Here is a 21769-nt window from a genome sequence, read left to right on the forward strand (position 1 = left end):
CATGATCATTTGCCATCACACTTTCTTGTGGAAGTATCGTTGCATTTTATAAAGCTCTCGAACCCACACGACACCAGTTTGCAGGGACTAGATGAATAGTGTTTATAAATATTTAACTTAAATACCCACATGTGTAAAAACTAGTGGGTAACAGAAATTTGAATACCCAGATAGAATTACTGATACCCAATCATTTTAAAATGCATGGGTAAAATACCCACAACACCAAAAGCTTATCTGGAGCTCCGTATCTACTCGCATGACAGACCAGGAACACTGATTAGATATTTCTTGTACTTGACTGAATCATGTAAAGGCCACTGGCCTGTAGGATGCCTTAAGCATTGAACAGATTGCTTCAGGCAACTACATACTATTCTTGCAATGAAGTGCTTCGAAGCATAATGATTTTTTGGGCATGTGCTTTAAATCAATTTAAAATCTAGCCTTTGAAAGGCATTTAGAAGTGATACACATAAGTAAGAGAATTTATGGATGTCAACTTCTTTATTATGCGGAACACATTATGTGATTTATTTTCAAATCTGTTTTGCCAGGGTGTAAAGACACGCTGGGACATTAAACTGGATATCTCTGCCCCGAAGTTGATCATCCCGGAGCGCTACACGGACCCCACCAGCCCCATGGTGGTGATAGACCTGGGTCGGCTGAATCTCCAGACCTGCACCAGCAGCAGCAGCAGCAGCTCGCGCACCGACTCCAAGACCACGCTGCATACAGACGGACATGAGGAGAATGATGGTACACACTCAGCTGTCTGGCACTGCATCAGTAGAGTTCACAATCACGGGGGTCCTGGGGATCTGGAGGGTTCTCCTATAGTATTTGACCATCTCTGTGGTCTTGTGCTAGAGTGTCCGCCCAGAGAGTGGAAGGTCTGGGGTTTGATCCCTGGCCACGTCATACCAAAAGGTGTTAAAAGATGATACTTATTATCCTGTCCGGCACTCTGCATTAAGGGGCTAAAACAAGGACTGGTCGGCTCTGGGCCAGTATACTGTGTCTGAGTGGGTTATTCATGTTAAACGGACGCATGGCATCTCAGTGGGCTAGCACTATTAAATCGGCATTAGGCTGGACTGGAGCAAGCAGCAACACACATACACATGCATGCATGTCACTATATAAGTGCAATAATTTTGGACATGACATTAAACCCCTTTTCACTTAACCTGACCTTACAGTATTTCCCCCCCAACCCCCCCCAGTCTCCAACATCCAGCATAAGGGTGATGACCAGGACCCATTGACTTCGACCTTTGTTTCAAACACTACATACTGTTTTGTTTCTGTTGTGTATTTGGTATAGGGAAATAAGTAGAGATAAAGTATGAAGTTGAAATCATTATTCAAGAGTCTACTGGACACTGAAACCATGGTAACCATGGTAACCCTGTTACTGTCTTTCAGATGACTTCCACACGCCACTGACCACCCCGCCCAACGAGTCCGCTCTCGACGACGACCCCCCTCTGAGGTCAGTGTCCTCGACTAGCCAGCTGACCCGAGAGACCTCGGCAACCTCCGTCACGGGGGTGTCCTCCACTGCCGTCATGGACCATCTGTATGAGAGGTCAGTGGTGCCGCCTGCTTCAGCCTTGACAGTTCCTTCCAGGACTATCTTGGCTCTTTAGTCTGTAGTTTAATGAATGTCTGCCACTGAGGTGGATTGGTTGCTTAGCCTCATTGTGAGTGTTTATTATTCCCCGCCTCGAAGTTGAAGATGGGTATAGGAATGGGTGCTGTCCGTCCATCTGTCGTCTTTCTGTCCATCCTTCTGTCCGTCAATTGCCTGTCGTTTCTGGAGCAGAACTCAAGCACAATGAAAGACATCTTAACCAAATTGGGCACATAGATAGGTCTAGTCCCTTTTGATAGTTTGGGACATTTTAACAAGTTATTTTTTCTAGTTTCTATAGCAACGACTTTGACTTAGGCTCAAATGGTAGGGCTCGTTTACGGAGCAGATCTTGAAATCCGTACCATTTTTCTTGACTTGCACACAACTGGCCATGTCATATAGGCAGGGGCTATTAGTATATCATGCTTGTTTATCATGGAGAACACCAGAGTTCTATCACTGGATTAAGTTCAAAACTCATTTCGTGTTCCCTGAATGATGTTGTTTTAGAATTACTGAGCAGGCTTAACAATGGTACTCACTACACCAGGTGTTCCCTAGATACTTGTAGGGGTAAGTGCTTCAAGGCACAGTATGGGAATATCATTGTGTACAGCTGAGAAATAGCATTTTCATAAAAAGAATAGTATAAAATGTATATGTTTCTATAGAAGCTGTTTTATTATTGAGTCTTGAGAGACACATGGTTGTATTGAGACAGGAGTAGAAGCAGTTGTTGGAAGTCATTATTTTCCCAGATACAAGCTGGACCTGACAGACATGCAAGTGCTGCTGGGCCGACCTCAAGACAACTGGCGCCACGCCTACTTACGGGGCAACAGTCGCATGCACATCCTCGACAAGTTCAGCATCTCCCTACAGCTGGAAAGGTCAGTCTCCTGTGTTTCTTTCTTAGTTAAACATGTCCTAATATACAAATGGATCCATAGATGTGTGCTCTTTTATTGAAACCTATTGCAGTTATGTTAATCACAGTGTTTAAATGGGGTTTCTTTTGATCCCATAGTTAACAGGTCCACAGACCAATGTGAATTATTACATGATATTTTAACAATCAGTCCCCTTAAACTATTACCATATTATATAAACTACCACCTCCGTGTTCTTGTGGTAGAGCGTCCGCCCGGAGAGTGGAAGGTCCGGGGTTCGATGCCTGGCCATGTCATACCAAAATACGTTAAAAGAGGGTACTTGTTGTTACCCTGTGTGGCACACGGCATTAAGGGGCTAAAACAAGGACTGGTCGGCTCGGAGTCAGTATACTGTGTCTGAGTGGGATATTCATGTTAAACTGCGGCATGGTATCTCAGTGGGCTAGCACTATAAATCGGCATCAGTCTGGACTAGTACAAGCAGCCACACACACAGACACACACACGTTTGTTCATCGCTATATAAGTGTAATGATCCTGGACGCGACGTTAAACCCCATTTCGCCTCACCTATTATATAAACTCCATTCAAGCAGGTCAATAGGTTAAGGGATCTTCACCTCTAACCTGATTAATCACTTTTATGAATTTTAATTCTGTCTACATTTCATCTGATCCAGGGAGAAAAGAGAAACAACACACAATGTTTTTGCTTTTAACCAAACTTATGGCCATGATGGCATTTGAAACAGTATCTGTAAATCAAGTAGAAAGAACAAGAGCGTACAAGATTGTTTTCAAGGTTTAAATTACCAGATATTCATGATTTTTATGTGGAAATGTTTCTGAACTGTGTGTTGCGCCCAGACGTCTGATCGTGACGGCAGACCCACAGTGGGCCAAGATGAAGCTGTCCGGCACTCTTCCATCTCTCACCTTCCATCTCAATGAAAGAAAGGTCAGATTAATGAAACAAGCCATCTTAGCTATGTTAAACAGATGTGAAAATAAATGTTTCAGAGATTTTAGATGTTTGATCCATTGATTAATCATGTTCAATGTTATGCAAGTCGATGCATGCAGTTTATGACCCCCTGGCTATTCTGGGTCAGATTCGAGTATGTGTGCTTGTCATATGAGCAGATCAGAATAATTTGTTTGTTCCTTTGTTGTTTAACACCACACTCAGCAATATTCCAGCTATATGAAATATAGTTTTGAATTTTGTACAGTTAAGGGGGCGGTCAGGTAGCCTAGTGGTTAAAGCGTTTGCTCGTCACGCCGAAGACCCGGGTTCGATTCCCGACATGGGTACCATGTGTGAAGCCCATTTCTGGTGTCCCCCGCCGTGATATTGCTGGAATATTACTAAAAGGGGCGTAAAACCATACACACTCACTCACTCACTCATTGTACAGGTTAATTCCAAGCTCATTAGGGAAAGAAATGGAGATGGTGACGTTGTTTCCTTAACAAAGCTATTGTGTGAATGGTATTAAACAAAATAAAATGCAGATGTTATACTCTGGATACTGGATACACCCCCATGGATACCGCCTGTAGATACTGCACAGAGTCCTGTATTCCTTGCCAAACTGCCCAATAGTTAGGTATCATTAGGACAAGTAGAAATTTGGTACTTTTACGGGTTTTTCATTACAGTGTTATCATCATAAGGACTAATGGACTAACACTCTTAGTTTCTACCACTGCACGATGGTATTATGCCTGTGATGACGTCCACCTTGTATTTCCAGATCCATGCCGTCAACACCTCCGTGGACATTGTGTCGAGGGGTAGCTCCGGTTCCTCCCTCCAGACAGTCGCTGACAACATGTCAATGTCCAGTGTTGAGTCGGACCTGGCACAGCAGTCACTGGCATCGGTGTAAGAACTTTACTTTACTTCACTCCAACATAGTCAAAAGTTCTAATCAGGGGTCCGGAAGATTTAAAATCCCAGTCGGACATTTACATTTATGCCACGCCCCCTTCAAACAGCGTACGACTTTTTACACACAAATTACAAGTTGTTACGTATTCATAATATGATGAATTATGAATTGTTTCAATTTAAATTGTTTAATTCACCGGACAATTAATAACAAATAATATCATTTTAGATATATATGGAAAACATACGTTTGTTTCGGTTATAATAACGATCTGTCAACGTAGTGAACGGTCTAATTAATATTCATGAGTCTGCTCAAGTGTACGCGTTGTAACATTTGGATCGAGACTATTATCCCATATTTGGTTATCACGTGACCTCACGGGAAAAGTTTGTTTTTTAAGCTAAAGATTATTTAAAAACAAGACAGATAATATAATCATAAATCCTAAACTATCGTTGATAGCAATAGTTATTTGAATACTTTTTCATCTATACTTAATTATTGACCATAAACAAATTTGATATCGATCGTCACAGAAAGAAAAATGGCGGTCAATCAAGGTTCAATATACGACTAGCTACTGAAAACAATAAAATCTGCAAATCCTCGTTGTATGTCAACGTAGTGAAAGTCGTTAGCCACGACTTACAAAATGATCATTCAGACTTTGAGGGTTTGGCAGATCCGCTCGACTGATCTGCATCGGTCGACTAGCTGTCGTCACGCTTTCGCTTCTTGACTGAGGTTACGTATCGTAGCATTGTGAGGATAATGAGGTACATCGTTGATGCAAGGTATTTGTGTACAGTTGTAAACACATTTTACTCAAATTAACAAGATGTTCTCAGTAATAAATCCTCGATTAATCAGTGTCAACTCAGTTTATTGCCTATTACAGTGATTGACCGATTTGACTATCATTCTAGGTACGATGTATTTACAGCAATCAAAACAAACAAAGCTTGTCAGTGTAGATAATCTTCATTGTGTTACAACTGCAGACAGAAATTGCTCAGTCCTAACTGTTGATCATGTCCGATCAAATTTAAGAATGTCCGGACAATACTTTTTAAAATGTCCGGACAGAAAAATTTAAATGTCCGGTAAGCAATATTTTAGACCGGACATTTGAGATTCCCAATCGGACATGTCCGGCGCATATGACGGTTTCCGGACCCCTGGTTCTAATTGCCCAGAATGTTTTATGTTCTTGAAAGACCAACTCTTATGTTTGACCTAAGTAATTCTTAAGGTCTTTGACTGTTATACCAGTGAGACTGTATGTGTTGAATAAATATAATGCTAGAAATAGGGTCTACCCTAACTGAGGTCTTTGACTGTTACAGCAGTGAGACTGTGATGAAGAAAGGCAAGGAGGAGATAGACAACAAGCTGGTGGTGCTGCAGTTCCTCATCCACAACCTCTCCGTGGAGATCCAGAGCCAGGGTACGGAGATACAGCTGTCTGGCTGGCATCAAACAAGGACAACACTGTCTTGGTTTAGACACACTTTACTTTTGTCAACATAAGCAATTTGCCTATTTATCTTTTGCTCATCATTTCACCCTCAACCAAACACTTTTGCAAAAACTATTGCCTGGTCTTGACCCTCAGCATCATTTCAAGTAGATGGTACTCTTAACATCGGGGACGGCCTCCATGGTCTTGTGGTAGAGCTTCTGCCCGGAGAGTTGAAGGTCCAGGGTTCGATCCCCGGCCGTGTCATACCAAAAGATGTTAAAAGATGGTACTTGTTGTGACCTTGTCTGGCGCTCGGCATTAAGGGGTTAAAACAAGGACTGGTCAGCTCAGAGTCATTATACTGGGTCTGAGTGGGATATTCATGTTAAACTGCGGCATGGTATCTCATAGAGCTAGCACTATAAATCGGCATCAGTCCGGACTAGTACAAGCAGCCACACACACACATGCATGCATGTTGCTATATAAGTGCAATAATCTTGGACGCAACGTTAAGCCCCACCTCACCTCACCTCACCTCACCTCACCTCACCTTAACATGGGGCTGTCATGAGCTAAGCTTACAAGCCAGAGAAGTGGTGGGTTACCTGCTGGGAAAAGTGTTGGCTCATCACAACATGAACCCAGGTACAATGTGTGATATCCATTTCCAGTGGCGCCAGCCGGGATATTGCAGGAACATGCTACAAGTGGCGTAAACCCAACTCACATACTAGCCCAAAGAAGATATTACTAGCCTCAATTTTTGGACTAGTGATTGGTCACATACTGTCATTGGTCTTGATAAACATCTCAGCTGAATAATGTAAACATTATTGTTTTCAAACATAAACGCAAATTAGTCAAAAGTTATGTTGTTGAGTTGATGTGTCTGTCCAATTGTAAGAGGATTTGTCAAGGATTTGTCCCAGTGTATGTATTGAAGCCCTACCATGGACCGTGTCTAGTCTGGCTTCACCCTTCTTCAGGTCAAGCTCTAGCCGAGTTCCGTGTGACCGATGTGCAGGCTGATGTGTCCAAGAAGTCCCAAAACACCTCCCTCAAGCTCACGGTCCACAGTCTCCTTGTGGTGGATGCTCTGCAGAGCTACGGACCAGACTTCGAGCTGCTCATTGCATCACACAAACATCTTGTGTAAGTAAAAATACCATAACTCTTGTGGGGATTCCAGGACAGAATAGTTCCCCTGTGTTTGTTGTAAGTGCTGACTAATCAGGATAGGGTTATTACAACTATATGACCTGGGCCGCATGGATTGTTGCTCATGCTGTCCATCACTGGTTTGTCTGGTCCAGACTCCAAGATGTTGCTGGAATATTGCTGATGGTGGAATAATTGTTATTAAATGACTTTGACCACTACACCAGCATGTAACAAATGTTTGGTATCAGCCTTTGATTTGTCAGATTAATTTTCAGTCTTTTTTTAATGTAACTATTCTATTTTTGGCTTGAACTTAAACACGATTCACTCCTTCTCCAGACTAGACACTCGGAGTGGGAGTATCCGTGGATCTGACGCTGGGTCTCCCCTGTCCCCCGCATCCCCCATCTCCCCCGGCTCACCAGGGATGGAGGGTGCTAGTTCCCCCATGGCATCGGGCTCCTTCCAAAGCGGTAGTTTCCAGTCCATCCAGGAAGCCATATCTTCCGCATTCCAGGTGTTTACAGGTCAGTACACTCTTGCAGAGCCTTGTTGTGTTGGGATGGAAGTATACTTTGTTATACACGTTGTCCATAGTGTAAAGAGTAGGGGTGTAATGATTGATCAAACTATCACTGCAGCACAATTGACCAGTGCATAATGCTAATATATCAATGACATGTTAAAATACCAATAGTTAACACTGATGCCACATTACGCTAGCAATAGTATCAACATGTATTATTTAGTGAAATAGATTGTTAATCGGTTGAGTTTACATTTGTTTTGATCGAACCAACCACCACACACCCATACATGTACTCCCCCAAAAACCCCACACACCGACACACACACCCGCACATCAACTCAACCACACATCCAAACACACACACATCTACATCCACAAACCCACACACACCCACACACTCACCCGCACATCAACACAACCACATATCCAACACACCCACACATCTACATCCACAAACCCCCACACACCCACACACTCACCCGCACATCCACAAACCCACACACACCCACACACTCACCCGCACATCCACAAACCCACACACACACCCACACCCACACTCCCACACATGTACACCGACCCACACAAACACATACCAACACACCCACACATGTACAGCCACAAACCAACCCCCCCACACACACACTCACCCACATCACGTCTACCTACCCACACATCACCTACCCACGCACTCGTACATCCACACTCCAACCCCACACATACACCAGCCCACACACACACGTACACCAGCCCACACGCACACATACACCAGCCCCCACACACATGTACAACAACCCACACACACACATACACCAGCCCACACACACATGTACACCAGCCCCCACACACAGGTAAAACAACCCACACACACACGTACAACAGCCCACACACACATGTACAACAACCCACACACACATGTACACCAGCCCACACACACATGTACAACAACCCACACACACATGTACAACAACCCACACACACATGTACAACAACCCACACACACATGTACAACAACCCACACACACATGTACACCAGCCCACACACACATGTACAACAACCCACACACACATGTACAACAACCCACACACACATGTACAACAACCCACACACACATGTACAACAACCCACACACACATGTACAACAACCCACACACACACGTACAACAACCCACACACACACGTACAACAACCCACACACACATGTACAACAACCCACACACACACGTACAACAACCCACACACACACGTACAACAACCCACACACACATGTACAACAACCCACACACACAGGTACAACAACCCACACACACACGTACAACAACCCACACACACATGTACAACAACCCACACACACATGTACAACAACCCACACACACACGTACAACAACCCACACACACATGTACAACAACCCACACACACATGTACAACAACCCACACACACATGTACAACAACCCACACACACACGTACAACAACCCACACACACACGTACAACAACCCACACACACATGTACAACAACCCACACACACATGTACAACAACCCACACACACATGTACAACAGCCCACACACACATGTACAACAACCCACACACACATGTACAACAACCCACACACACATGTACACCAGCCCACACACACATGTACAACAACCCACACACACACGTACACCAGCCCACACACACATGTACAACAACCCACACACACATGTACAACAACCCACACACACAGGTAAAACAGCCCACACACACATGTACAACAACCCACACACACATGTACAACAACCCACACACACAGGTAAAACAGCCCACACACACACGTACAACAACCCACACACACATGTACACCAGCCCACACACACAGGTAAAACAACCCACACACACATGTACAACAACCCACACACACATGTACAACAACCCACACACACATGTACAACAACCCACACACACATGTACACCAGCCCACACACACATGTACAACAACCCACACACACATGTACAACAACCCACACACACATGTACACCAGCCCACACACACATGTACAACAACCCACACACACACGTACACCAGCCCACACACACATGTACAACAACCCACACACACATGTACAACAACCCACACACACAGGTAAAACAGCCCACACACACATGTACAACAACCCACACACACATGTACAACAACCCACACACACAGGTAAAACAGCCCACACACACACGTACAACAACCCACACACACATGTACACCAGCCCACACACACATGTACAACAACCCACACACACACGTACAACAACCCACACACACATGTACAACAACCCACACACACATGTACAACAACCCACACACACAGGTAAAACAGCCCACACACACACGTACAACAACCCACACACACATGTACACCAGCCCACACACACATGTACACCAGCCCACACACACATGTACAACAACCCACACACACACGTACAACAACCCACACACACATGTACAACAACCCACACACACATGTACAACAACCCACACACACATGTACAACAGCCCACACACACACGTACAACAACCCACACACACATGTACAACAACCCACACACACATGTACACCAGCCCACACACACATGTACAACAACCCACACACACACGTACAACAACCCACACACACATGTACAACAACCCACACACACAGGTAAAACAACCCACACACACATGTACAACAACCCACACACACATGTACAACAACCCACACACACATGTACAACAACCCACACACACATGTACACCAGCCCACACACACACGTACAACAACCCACACACACACGTACAACAACCCACACACACATGTACAACAACCCACACACACATGTACACCAGCCCACACACACACGTACAACAACCCACACACACATGTACAACAACCCACACACACATGTACAACAACCCACACACACATGTACACCAGCCCACACACACATGTACAACAACCCACACACACATGTACAACAACCCACACACACACGTACACCAGCCCACACACACACATACACCAGCCCACACACACATGTACTCTAGCCCACACACACACGTACACCAGCCCACACATACATGTACACCAGCCCACACACACATATACACACACTCCTACTCACACACATGTACTCCAGCCCACACACACACATACACCAGCCCACACACACATGTACACCAGCCCACACACACATATACACACACTCCTACTCACACACATGTACTCCAGCCCACACACACACATACACCAGCCCCCACACACATGTACACACACACTCCTACTCACACACATGTACAACCGACACACACCCTTGCTAGCTTTGAAACTCGCGCTCGTTCGCTCAATGAATGAATGAATGAATGTCATTATTTAAGGACCAAGCTCGCCCCAGTCACTGAATCCCGGAGAGGATGTAAACGGTCCCTCCTTCACCAGTCTGGGGCAGAGCTCCGAGGCCCTCATCATCATGGAGTACGAGCAGATCATAGACCCCGGACCGGAGGGGGACAAGACAGTTGATGGAGGCATGCAGATACTCAACCTCCAGTTCAACAGTCTGGATTTCATAGGTTAGTTACCCTTGCTGTAACAGGATCTGCTGTACTTGCAAACACATCTAGTTTGATGACACGTAACCTTGCTTTCACTGCAAAATGTCATGTCCAGTATATGTTTTGTTACTGATTACACATTGTACATCTATGTTGATGTGTTCCAGCTAACCAAGAGACCATTGTAGAGATTCTAAGTTTCCTGAAGAGAGCATTCCCCTCCTCCAGCGACAAGCAGTCTTCCCGACCTCCTCAGGACAGGCGCCCGTCCAGACGCCAAGACTCCATCATTGTACGTTCACTCTCTGTTGTATCATTAAGGATCATGTTGAGATCCCAGTGCAGAGAGGTTCACCAGTACTCCATGCATGTCTTCTGTGGGGATTCTGAAGCAGAGGCAATATACTAATTACCTCTGACCTTCTTTTGATAGCAACAATAAACAAGTGCCACCAAGTAATAAGACTCGTCTGGTTTTAGGCTATTGAGTCAGCCTCTTTTACTCAATCAGCTAAAATGGGGGTTTGTCCAATAATCGGAGATGATATATGCCTCTGTCACTTTGGAATGTGGCTCTGGATGCTGCTGAAATTACAGTTATTCATAATGCAAACTGTTTCTTATGTGGTTTTGAAACTTAGTTTCAGCCCAAGATGGACAAGGTGATGGTGACAGCTGACTTTAAGAGGCTGAACATCCTGCTGCCTCGCTTCAGTGAGAAGGAAGGGCGTAAGGTTGGGAAGAAGGTTGCCACAGCAACCATGTCAACAGCCAAGATAGAGGCATGCCTCGGTAAAGTCCAGGTTTTCAGTTGTCTATTGATTTCACAGACATAACATAAAACATAGTCACATGTATGTTTGCCAGAAAGAAAGAAGCTATTCTTCAAACAAACTTTGTTCAATGTACTTTCATTTCTCATGAAATGTAAGTGTTTAAGGTGTATCATTATTTTGAGAATGGAATCAAGAGTCATATTACTTTATAACATAAACTTTCATCTGAGGATTCATGTTTAAACATTTTATGTGTGGGCAATGGGGCGTTATGATAGTCAATGGCAGATTTCCATCGGTTTCTTACCTGTGTCTTGTGCACCTGCTAAAGAGCTTGAAAAAAGATTGATTTAGGATTTTGTCTATTTGACTCCCTATTCTACTGTCTTGGATCATGGTGTGGCCTTAACTTAAGGTCACAAGAAGTTAGAAAAAAGTTTAAAGTCGGGGATTAAGATTTGGACTGTGTAACCATGTGTAACGATGGTAACCCGTAATTTGTTTGTCTAAGTGGTTTGTTATCCACCATGTTTCAGATGACAGTTGGCAGATAGAGGGCAGTCTTGGCGGTCTCCACTTGACCGATGTCACACCAGAGGGCAGTCTCTATCAGCAGGTGTTCAGCGTCGGGGAAAGCCAGCTTGACCAGTCAGAGGCACTCATTTCTCCACGAACCATTCCATGCGCTATGTACCAGACCGCTCGTGATGAAGCCGTGTTCACTGATACTGTTCATGCTAAGAGTAGCTCAAAGAAGGCTTTTTCTTTCAATGTGAAAAAAACATTACTTGAAGGAGCCCGAGATGGTACTTTTGGGCAAGCTCTCCCAGAATCGGATGAAGTCTACTCTGACTTCACCATGGCATCTGTTTATTATACACATTCACCTCAGTTCCTCAATGAGCTGATGGACTGTATGTCAGAATTCAAGGATTACATGTCTGACTTTGCCTCCTCTATTGGCAAGGCTGCAACAGAAGTAGCCATGGGTCTGGTTGGCGGTCGAGTTGAACGTGAAGCGCATGACCTCAGCACCAGCACCCTTAACAGAGACGTATCTCTAGGGGATTTGACAGACACTGTGTTGTTAGACAATACTTTTGGGTCTGTCACCGATCTGTCTAGTCAGAGAGGGTCTTGTTTGAAGTTTACAGCCCGCATGGAGACTCCTATTATAGCCCTTCCACGAACACCCACAAGCTACCAGGTCCTTCTGGCTCACCTCGGTGAGATCACCGTGTCCAACTCTAGTCTCACCGAGTCCAGCTCAGCATCAACGATACATGACTCTATGGACCATAGCGAAGAGGTGCACATATCCCTGAGAAACATGAACCTGTATTCTCTGGATCTGGAGAAATACAATACTCAAGTAGGACAGAGCATATCCGCAACACTCATGGGGAAGTCCTACTACAGTCTTTCATATGAACTCGGTGTGCCCATTTTGTATGACACAGCTGTTGATTTAGTGATTGCCAAAGAAACAACTGAAGTGCCAATAATCAACCCTGAGGTTTCAAATGATGACTTCCCACCCAGGACTCCTCAAAAGTCAGTGCAACCAGCCCAAATAAGCAATGTGTTAAATGTGTGTGCCAAAATCACGCCGGCAGTGAAGTTGGTGTTGTCGAAGGAGGTGTATGAGCAGATACTGCAGACTCTAGACAACCTGACGTACAGTGAGGATGACTTTGCTCCTGATGCATCTGATGATTCCACCTCCTCGGGAGGACCTGCAGCAGATGCAGCAGCTGAAGGACACTCTGAATCTCAAACAAACCTGGCTATGCAAGAGTCAACTTTACAGGAGGGATTTCTCGCAAAGCATTTCCATTTTGAAGTTCCTCTATTCGAGGTTGAACTGAGGGGGGATTTCGGGGAGGGGGAACAAGGATTAGTTGATCTCAAGCTGACTGACTTTTCAATGAATTATGCCAAAGATAATAAAGTTGTGACCGAGATGCAGCTCAGACTGAAATCTCTCTCAATGGATGATTTGTTAGAATCCGAGAAATCGGCTCATAGACAAATCATGGTTTCTCGTAGTTCACATAAAGAAGCTGATGTTGATGATGCGAAACCCAAAACATTCCTGTCGACATCATGTCCCGACAGTACCATCATTGCTCCAGTGCCTCTCATGCCAGCATCCTTGCCATCCAGCTTCCACGAGAAGACCCCGAAGCCCACATCGAAGAAACAAACCACAGCATTCTACATTGGTTTCGTCCAGAACCAGAGAACAAGGGGGAAGGACAGGTGGGTTTACTTTACTCGTCTCCATTATTTCAATGGGTATGGGTGTAATTTGTATGGTAATATGCAACAGACAATAATGTTTACACTTGATGCCCTTGTGAGGATTCCTGACACTAAATGGTAATGGCAGCTAGTAGCCAAATATATGCACAGGGTTTAAAGGTAGACCATATTACAGGCCATACAGAGATTATTTGCTATTATGTTATAAAGAAAGAACAAATTTGGTTATGATGTAGAAGCAGAAGAATGTATTATTTAATATTAATCTTAAAAAATAGGAAAAGTCTAAATTGTCCTAAAACCATTTAAGAAACTTGTAAAAGATGTAGATATATGATGCACCACTATGGAACTATATATGTTTATAAAAGATATGCTCCCCCACTTTTTCAGAGAGATGTTCCCCCAGACACCGCCACCATCCCCAACCCTCCGTGACATCCTCGACCCAGAGGACCCCCCCATAGAGGACCTTGTCCACATCGATGTTGTGCTTGTTGACAAGAAGTCCCCAGACTATACAACTAAATATAACAAGGTAGTTATGATTTAACACATTTGTTCAATATATTATTTTGTTAATAATATGGCTGTTTCAATTGTCTGTGGCTAAGTGAATGTGCATAGTTGGTCCTTTGGGCACACAAGAAAGCTAAGATCGTGGGTTCTAATCCTGTTTTGCCCTGGGTGTGTTTCTAGGTTTGTCAGCACCATACCCATGCTTGTGGGTTTCACCAAAGTGGTAAACGTCTGAGACCTGCATCACATCGGGCTTTCCTCCCACATTAAGCTGACACGTCGTGATACAACTGGAATAATGTTAAAAGCGGTGTTAGTGGCTGAAGTATTCATTGTCAAGTCAAACACCCATGTTTGATTTCCTCATGGATACAGTGTTAAGCCATGTCCCCCTGCCATTACATTGCAGGAATATTGTAGGAACTCACTCAATACTCTGAATGAAGTATTTCAGATCAGACCATCCCTATCTTATATCTGTTTCAATGACTTGACCATTATTTCATGAACCAGACAAACCGCTTCATCGATGTCAACTTCAGCTGCCTGGAGATGACGATCAACCTGCAGACATGGGTGGTCCTCCTTGACTTCCTGGGGATGGGGGCCAAGGTCCACGAAACCGAGTCCGACACTTCCGTCCTTGATCCCACGTCTGACGGGGACAGCACCCTCAACACACCTGAGACAGGTGAGCACTAGCAGAATCTGAGGGTCTAGTGGTCTTGAAAGATTTATGTACAGAGTTATGTCCCTTAGTTTGGCCATGATCTGCTAATCTTAAGGTCAAATCCCAAATTCACTGTAATGATGTCAGCACCGTACCTGTGCTCATGGGAAAAGGAGTGGTACTGCCATCTCTGTGGGCTCACCCCAGTGATTTACCTGAAATACTAATCTAATTGGTGATCCTGGGTAGAATAGGTTTTCAGCAACCCATGCCTGCCGTAACAGGCGACTCTGCTTGACGTAATAGGTGACTAACAGGATCGGGTGGTCAGACTCGCTGAGTTGGTTGATGTATGTCATCAATCCCAATTGCGTGGATCGATGCTCATGATGTCAATCACTGTCATATAGCTACAATATTGCTAAGTGCAGCATTAAACAACAAACAATCAAACGATACAACTGAAATACTGTTCAGTGACATAAACATGATAAAGCCAACCTCACCCACACTCCAATCCTTCCATCTTCCTCATCCAGAGGAGGTTGTAAACCAGGAAATCAACTTTGCCGTGGAGAGCTTCACCCTCATCCTCAACAAGCCGGAGTACGAACTGGCCCAGGTGTCCATGACCAGTCTCCACTCCCACATCAGCAAGCGGGACTTCAACATGTCCTGCCGGGGTCAGCTGGGCAGCCTGACCCTCTCTGACCACTCACCCCACGGGAAGCTCTACCAGCAAAGGTTCGTCACGCTGGGCAGACAGGCACTGGAGTTTGATTTCTTCAAGTAAGTAGCTTCTTTCATATCTTTATCATATCCTTATAGCCTGGTAGCCTGGTAAATGTTAGTGTTTGAATAACTTGTGCTCAACCGACACTGCTCGTCAACAGCTGTGTATAGTGTATAGCCTGTCAACTGGACAGTCAAGCCACTGGATTTATACAGGCAGGGTTAGAAATTGGCACTAGTCCTATAGTTCTTACCAAAGTGCCCGTTAGTTAAGGTATCATAAGGAATAGTAGAACTTTGCCATTTTTACGGGTTTTGCTATATGTTATCATTGTAAGGACACAGTTAGTGGGGCGGTCGGGTAGCCTAGTGGTTAAAGAGCTCACTCGTCACGCCGAAGACCCGGGTTTGATTCCCGACATGGGTTCAATGTGTGAAGCCCATTTGCTTAAAGTGGTGTAAAACCATACTCACTCACTCACTGAAACAGTTAGTTTCTATCACTGACGGGCCTTCTGCTGTTTCTACTTATCACAGGCCAAAGGGGTCCAATCTTCAAGGCATTTGTATTATTACGACAGGAGCAAGTCCATGTTAAATGATTGAGTCGCAATATTTGTAGCGCTTTTCACCCTTTATGGGTGGGGTCCAGTAGTTAAATTGACATGTTTGGGTTTGATAAGATTTAACGTAATGGTAATAACAAATATTCATTTAAAATGTGTTGTCATGAAACATGGTATATGAGTAGCAGTGTTCAAAATCATGGTGACTCCTGGGGTCCTTGAGGTTTGCTGCTATGGTAACGACCTCTAGATGTTAAACTTTAGGTTTACGACAAGGACCTTTGACTCAGTTTCGAACACTGTGTAGGTATGGTTTCCCTGACGACCAGCTGCAGAAGGAATATGACATCTACTTGAAGCTGCGGATGTCGTCGCTACGGTACATCCACACCAACCGCTTCCAGTCGGAGGTCCTGGCGTTCTGCCAGCACTTCCTACAGCTGCAGGACGTTCTGGGCAGGATGAGAGCTGCTTCAGCTGGACAAAAGGTAGCTCACAGACACATCTGTCTCAATCAAACATTTGCAGACCACAGCTGTTGATGTGTTATCACTTTCTACTAACATGAGGTTTTGGTGGTCCTAATGTATACCTGATGTAATATGGCTGACTCTGTGCCGTCATGCCTTGAGGACCTGGAACATTGCTCATGCTGTCACCCAGTGGTTTGCGTGATCCAGACTCACTCACTCACTCACTCAAAAATCATCATACCAAAAGATGGTACTTGTCGTTACCCTGCCTGGCACTTGGCATTTAGCTTCTAAGACAAAGACTGGTCAGCTCAGTCTCAGTATACATTGTATCTCAGTTAGCTATAACTTTTAGTTCACACAAACACACACACACACACACACACACACACACACACACACACAGACACACACACACACACACACACACACACACACACAGACACACACACAGACACACACACACAGACAAACACACACACACACACACATTCTTGTTGCTATTAAAGTGTAATAGTCTTGCATGAGACGTTACAGCCCTTTCATCACAACTCACTCACTCAGTTATTCCCATTTACCAAATTCTGATAATAACATACTGATCTATTCTGTCTCTCGGTACTCAGATAAGTGAATCTGCTTCTCGAGGATCCCGAATCAAGCTTGACATTGAAGCTGGGTCTCCCATTCTGCTCATACCGCACAGCTCAAAAACTGACGACATTCTTGTTGCTGATCTCGGAACACTCCGAGTTGTCAACACGTTTCTCGTAGACGGAGCCGAAGGCACAAACAGATTTGACAAGAAGGGTAAACAGGAACCTGCCAAATCTAAAAGTGACACCGATGCTCAAGATCGCCGGAAAGGCTTCCAGGAAAAATCTGGCGTAGTTCATCGTGCAATGACGGACAGCATGTTCAGCGAGTACTTCGCTCCACAGTCTTCAAGTGACCCCATGTCCCAAAGCATCTATGGCAGCCTGGACTACGACCTGAGAGAACACGAGCCAGCCACCCTGGACGAGAGAGTGTACATGGTGCACGATGTAGCTGACATCAAGTCCCCGGAGAAGGAGGGGTCGAGTGTTGATCCCATTGCTGCGGGAGTACAGGCAGCTGCCAGCATCAAGAGGCCGTTCAGCGACACCCAGCTCAACCTGGCCCAGAAGAAGAACGGTGCCAGCTCCCCCCAGTCCCCCGAGGCTCATATGTGTATGTTAGATGTGTGGTCCCTTAGTCTCAAGGACATGGACCTGTTCACAGCCAAGCGGGTCAGCAAGAGGAATTACAGAGGCAACAACCTGCTCAGGGATATGGAGTTCTCAACGTATGTGGTTCAGATGGAGGTGAGTGCGTATAATCTGAGTGGCACCGAATGGGAATGATTGCCTGGAAGTGTATGAATAGAATCCACTTTTAGTTACTCAAGTTAGGCTTGTTCAGTTTTGTTTCAAATTTTGTTTTTAGGTATCAGAGGGGGCACGGATGGCCCAGTCGTCTAAGGCGCTGCGGCTCGCTGTGCAGAGTTGTGTCCCTTGGGCACGCCAGAAACCTTTGATTGTGGGTTCAAATCCCGGTTCGCCTCAATTGTGTTTCTAGGTTTGTCAGCACCATACCTATGCTCGTTGGTTTCACCGAAGAGGTAAACGTCTGAGACCTGCATCACTTCGGGCTTTCCTCCCACATCAAGCTCACACGCCGCGATATAACTGGAATACTGTTAAAAGGGGCGTCCCAACTCAATCACTCATTTTAGGTATCAGAGACTATGTGTTGTAGGTAATATCCTCGAAATATTTGGCAGTTTTCACTCATTTTAATCATACCAATGTATTTGATCATTTGTAAGAAAGACAATAAGTTGGCAATGCTTACATTGTGATATGTGTTTCTGAATATATTTTGTTGTTGGAAATTTCAGCCAGGGAATATTCTGCGTGAGAAGTGTCAGTTAGATCTGCATGTGGAGAGGAACCTGGAGTGTGACATCAGCCATAGTTCCCCGGACTGGCAGGTCAACGGCAAGCTGTCCTCAATTTACTGTCACCTTGACCTTGCCCAGTACAAGCTGGTGCGGGGGATCCTGGGGCACAACCTGGGGGAGCAAGTGGAACAGTTCCGCACCCCCATGATGACGCATCTGCAGGACCCCAAAATACAGGTAGGAGTTGATAGATGCCACACTTACGACTGCTAAAAACAGTCATGAAATGCCTCGATTTTTATAAAGTAAGTCTGTCATATCCATGCAATGATACATCATACAATTATTCCAGGATTCCTTCTGTGGGTTTGTTATTGCAACCTTTGATTCTAAATATATTAAGATATTAAAGCAAAATAATATTATTTTTTCTAGATGATATAAAAAGCAAAATAAGATATATTTTCTTCCAGATGATGATGATGATATATTACACAATTGTATAAGAAAAATAAATTAGATTCTATATTGTTATGATGATGATGATGATGATGATTCTATATTGTTATGATGATGATGATGATGATGATGATGATGCAATAATAAAACACCTGATTATTATTACCCTGAGCAATGAATCAGTGTGCACTAGAATGGCATCCTCTGCTACATGAGGTGTCTACAACCATAGCTGCTTACAGGGCACTAGAAGGTTAGCAGTCTCCTCAGCATGTATATGTGCATCCTTCAGACGGTGTTGAGCGGTGATGTGTACAAGTGTATCAGCATGATGGTAGACCTGCACAACGTCAGCGTGGAGCTGCTGATGACCCACCACCAGGGACCCAGCTGTCCGGAGGTGTCCCTGGCCAAGATGGACTTCATACACTCACAGCTGTCCTACGAGAGCTTCTCTGACAACACCAAGGACATCGACCTTGTTTCACACGAGATTGTTGTTGTAGATACAAGGTTCAAGAGTAAGTTCTTTTTCAGAAGTGCAATCCTCGCATTGGATTATTTAAAATCATCATAAACAAAATTGAGAAGATTTTGATGAACACAAAAGCATTATTTGATTTAGTTCTGTAACAAAGTATTTTCAGACAGTATTTTCTAAAGAAATGTCTAAAACTTAGTTTGTGCCTCTTTTGTAAAAAAATACCCTCCTCCATTAGCAGGAGTTGTCCTTCCTCAGGGTGGGTAGAGCATTGTACGTCATATTCCTGCATTGGAGAATGTGCAAACAGTGCCCCTAAATGTACGAACAGTGCCCCTCGAACAGTGCCCCTCAATGTACGAATAGTACCCCTCAATGTGCAAACAGTGCCCCTCAATGTACGAACAGTGCCCCCCAATGTGTGAACAGTGCCCCTCGATGTGCGAAGAGTGCCCTTCAATGTGTGAACAGTGCCCCTCAATGTACGAATAGTACCCCTCAATGTGCAAACAGTGCCCCACAATGTGTGAACAGTGCCCCTCAATGTATGAACAGTGCCCCTCAATGTGTGAACAGTGCCCCCCAATGTGTGAACAGTGCCCCTCAATGTGCGAACAGTGCCCCTCAATGTGAAAACAGTGCCCCCCAATGTGTGAACAGTGCCCCCCAATGTGTGAACAGTGCCCCTCAATGTGCGAAACAGTGCCCCTCAATGTGCAAACAGTGCCCCCCAATGTGTGAACAGTGCCACTCAATGTGCAAACAATGCCCCTCAATGTGCAAACAGTGCCCCTCAATGTGCGAAACAGTGCCCCTCAATGTGCAAACAGTGCCCCCCAATGTGTGAACAGTGCCACTCAATGTGCAAACAATGCCCCTCAATGTGCAAACAGTGCCCCTCAATGTGTGAACAGTGCCCCTCAATGTGTGAACAGTGCCCCTCAATGTGCAAACAGTGCCCCCCAATGTGTGAAGAGTGCCCCTCAATGTATGAACAGTGCCCCTCAATGTATGAACAGTGCCCCTCAATGTGTGAACAGTGCCCCCCAATGTGTGAACAGTGCCCCCCAATGTTGTGAACAGTGCCCCTGAATGTATGAACAGTGCCCCCCAATGTGTGAACCGTGCCCCCCAATGTGCAAACAGTGCCCCCCAATGTACGAACAGTGCCCCTCAATGTATGAACAGTGCCCCTCAATGTATGAAAAGTGCCCCTCAATGTGTGAACAGTGCCCCCCAATGTGTGAACAGTGCCCCTCAATGTTGTGAACAGTGCCCCCCAATGTGTGAACAGTGCCCCCCAATGTGTGAACAGTGCCCCTCAATGTATGAATAGTACCCCTCAATGTGCAAACAGTGCCCCACAATGTGTGAACAGTGCCCCTCAATGTATGAACAGTGCCCCTCAATGTGTGAACAGTGCCCCCCAATGTGTGAACAGTGCCCCCCAATGTGTGAAGAGTGCCCCTCAATGTACGAACAGTGCCCCCCAATGTGTGAACAGTGCCCCTCGATGTGCGAAGAGTGCGCTTCAATGTGTGAACAGTGCCCCACAATGTGTGAACAGTGCCCCTCAATGTATGAACAGTGCCCCCCAATGTGTGAACCGTGCCCCCCAATGTGCAAACCGTCCCCCCCTATGTACGAACAGTGCCCCTCAATGTATGAGCAGTGCCCCTCAATGTATGAACAGTGCCCCTCAATGTGTGAACAGTGCCCCCCAATGTGTGAACAGTGCCCCTCAATGTTGTG

The 21769-nt window shown here is 45.1% G+C and overlaps 1 protein-coding gene across 1 annotated transcript in view; it reads left to right on the forward strand.

Moving 5' to 3' along the window:
* Positions 1–21769, forward strand: part of LOC139474715 (intermembrane lipid transfer protein VPS13D-like) — a 118615-nt gene that overhangs the window by 35335 nt on the left and 61511 nt on the right. The window contains exons 18-36 of the mRNA XM_071257815.1: positions 558–762; positions 1432–1594; positions 2401–2532; positions 3403–3493; positions 4293–4423; positions 5780–5880; positions 6885–7050; positions 7399–7586; positions 10976–11170; positions 11320–11444; positions 11794–11944; positions 12465–14190; positions 14587–14731; positions 15226–15403; positions 15922–16171; positions 16988–17168; positions 17780–18499; positions 19075–19314; positions 19829–20057. Of these exons, the coding sequence (XP_071113916.1) occupies positions 558–762; positions 1432–1594; positions 2401–2532; positions 3403–3493; positions 4293–4423; positions 5780–5880; positions 6885–7050; positions 7399–7586; positions 10976–11170; positions 11320–11444; positions 11794–11944; positions 12465–14190; positions 14587–14731; positions 15226–15403; positions 15922–16171; positions 16988–17168; positions 17780–18499; positions 19075–19314; positions 19829–20057 (5317 nt within the window). The remainder of the gene's footprint in view (positions 1–557; positions 763–1431; positions 1595–2400; positions 2533–3402; positions 3494–4292; positions 4424–5779; positions 5881–6884; positions 7051–7398; positions 7587–10975; positions 11171–11319; positions 11445–11793; positions 11945–12464; positions 14191–14586; positions 14732–15225; positions 15404–15921; positions 16172–16987; positions 17169–17779; positions 18500–19074; positions 19315–19828; positions 20058–21769) is intronic.

The sequence above is a fragment of the Haliotis cracherodii genome, unplaced genomic scaffold, assembly GCF_022045235.1.
Source record: "Haliotis cracherodii isolate W230 unplaced genomic scaffold, xgHalCrac1.p SCAF_3, whole genome shotgun sequence".
Taxonomy (NCBI): Eukaryota; Metazoa; Mollusca; class Gastropoda; order Lepetellida; family Haliotidae; genus Haliotis; species Haliotis cracherodii.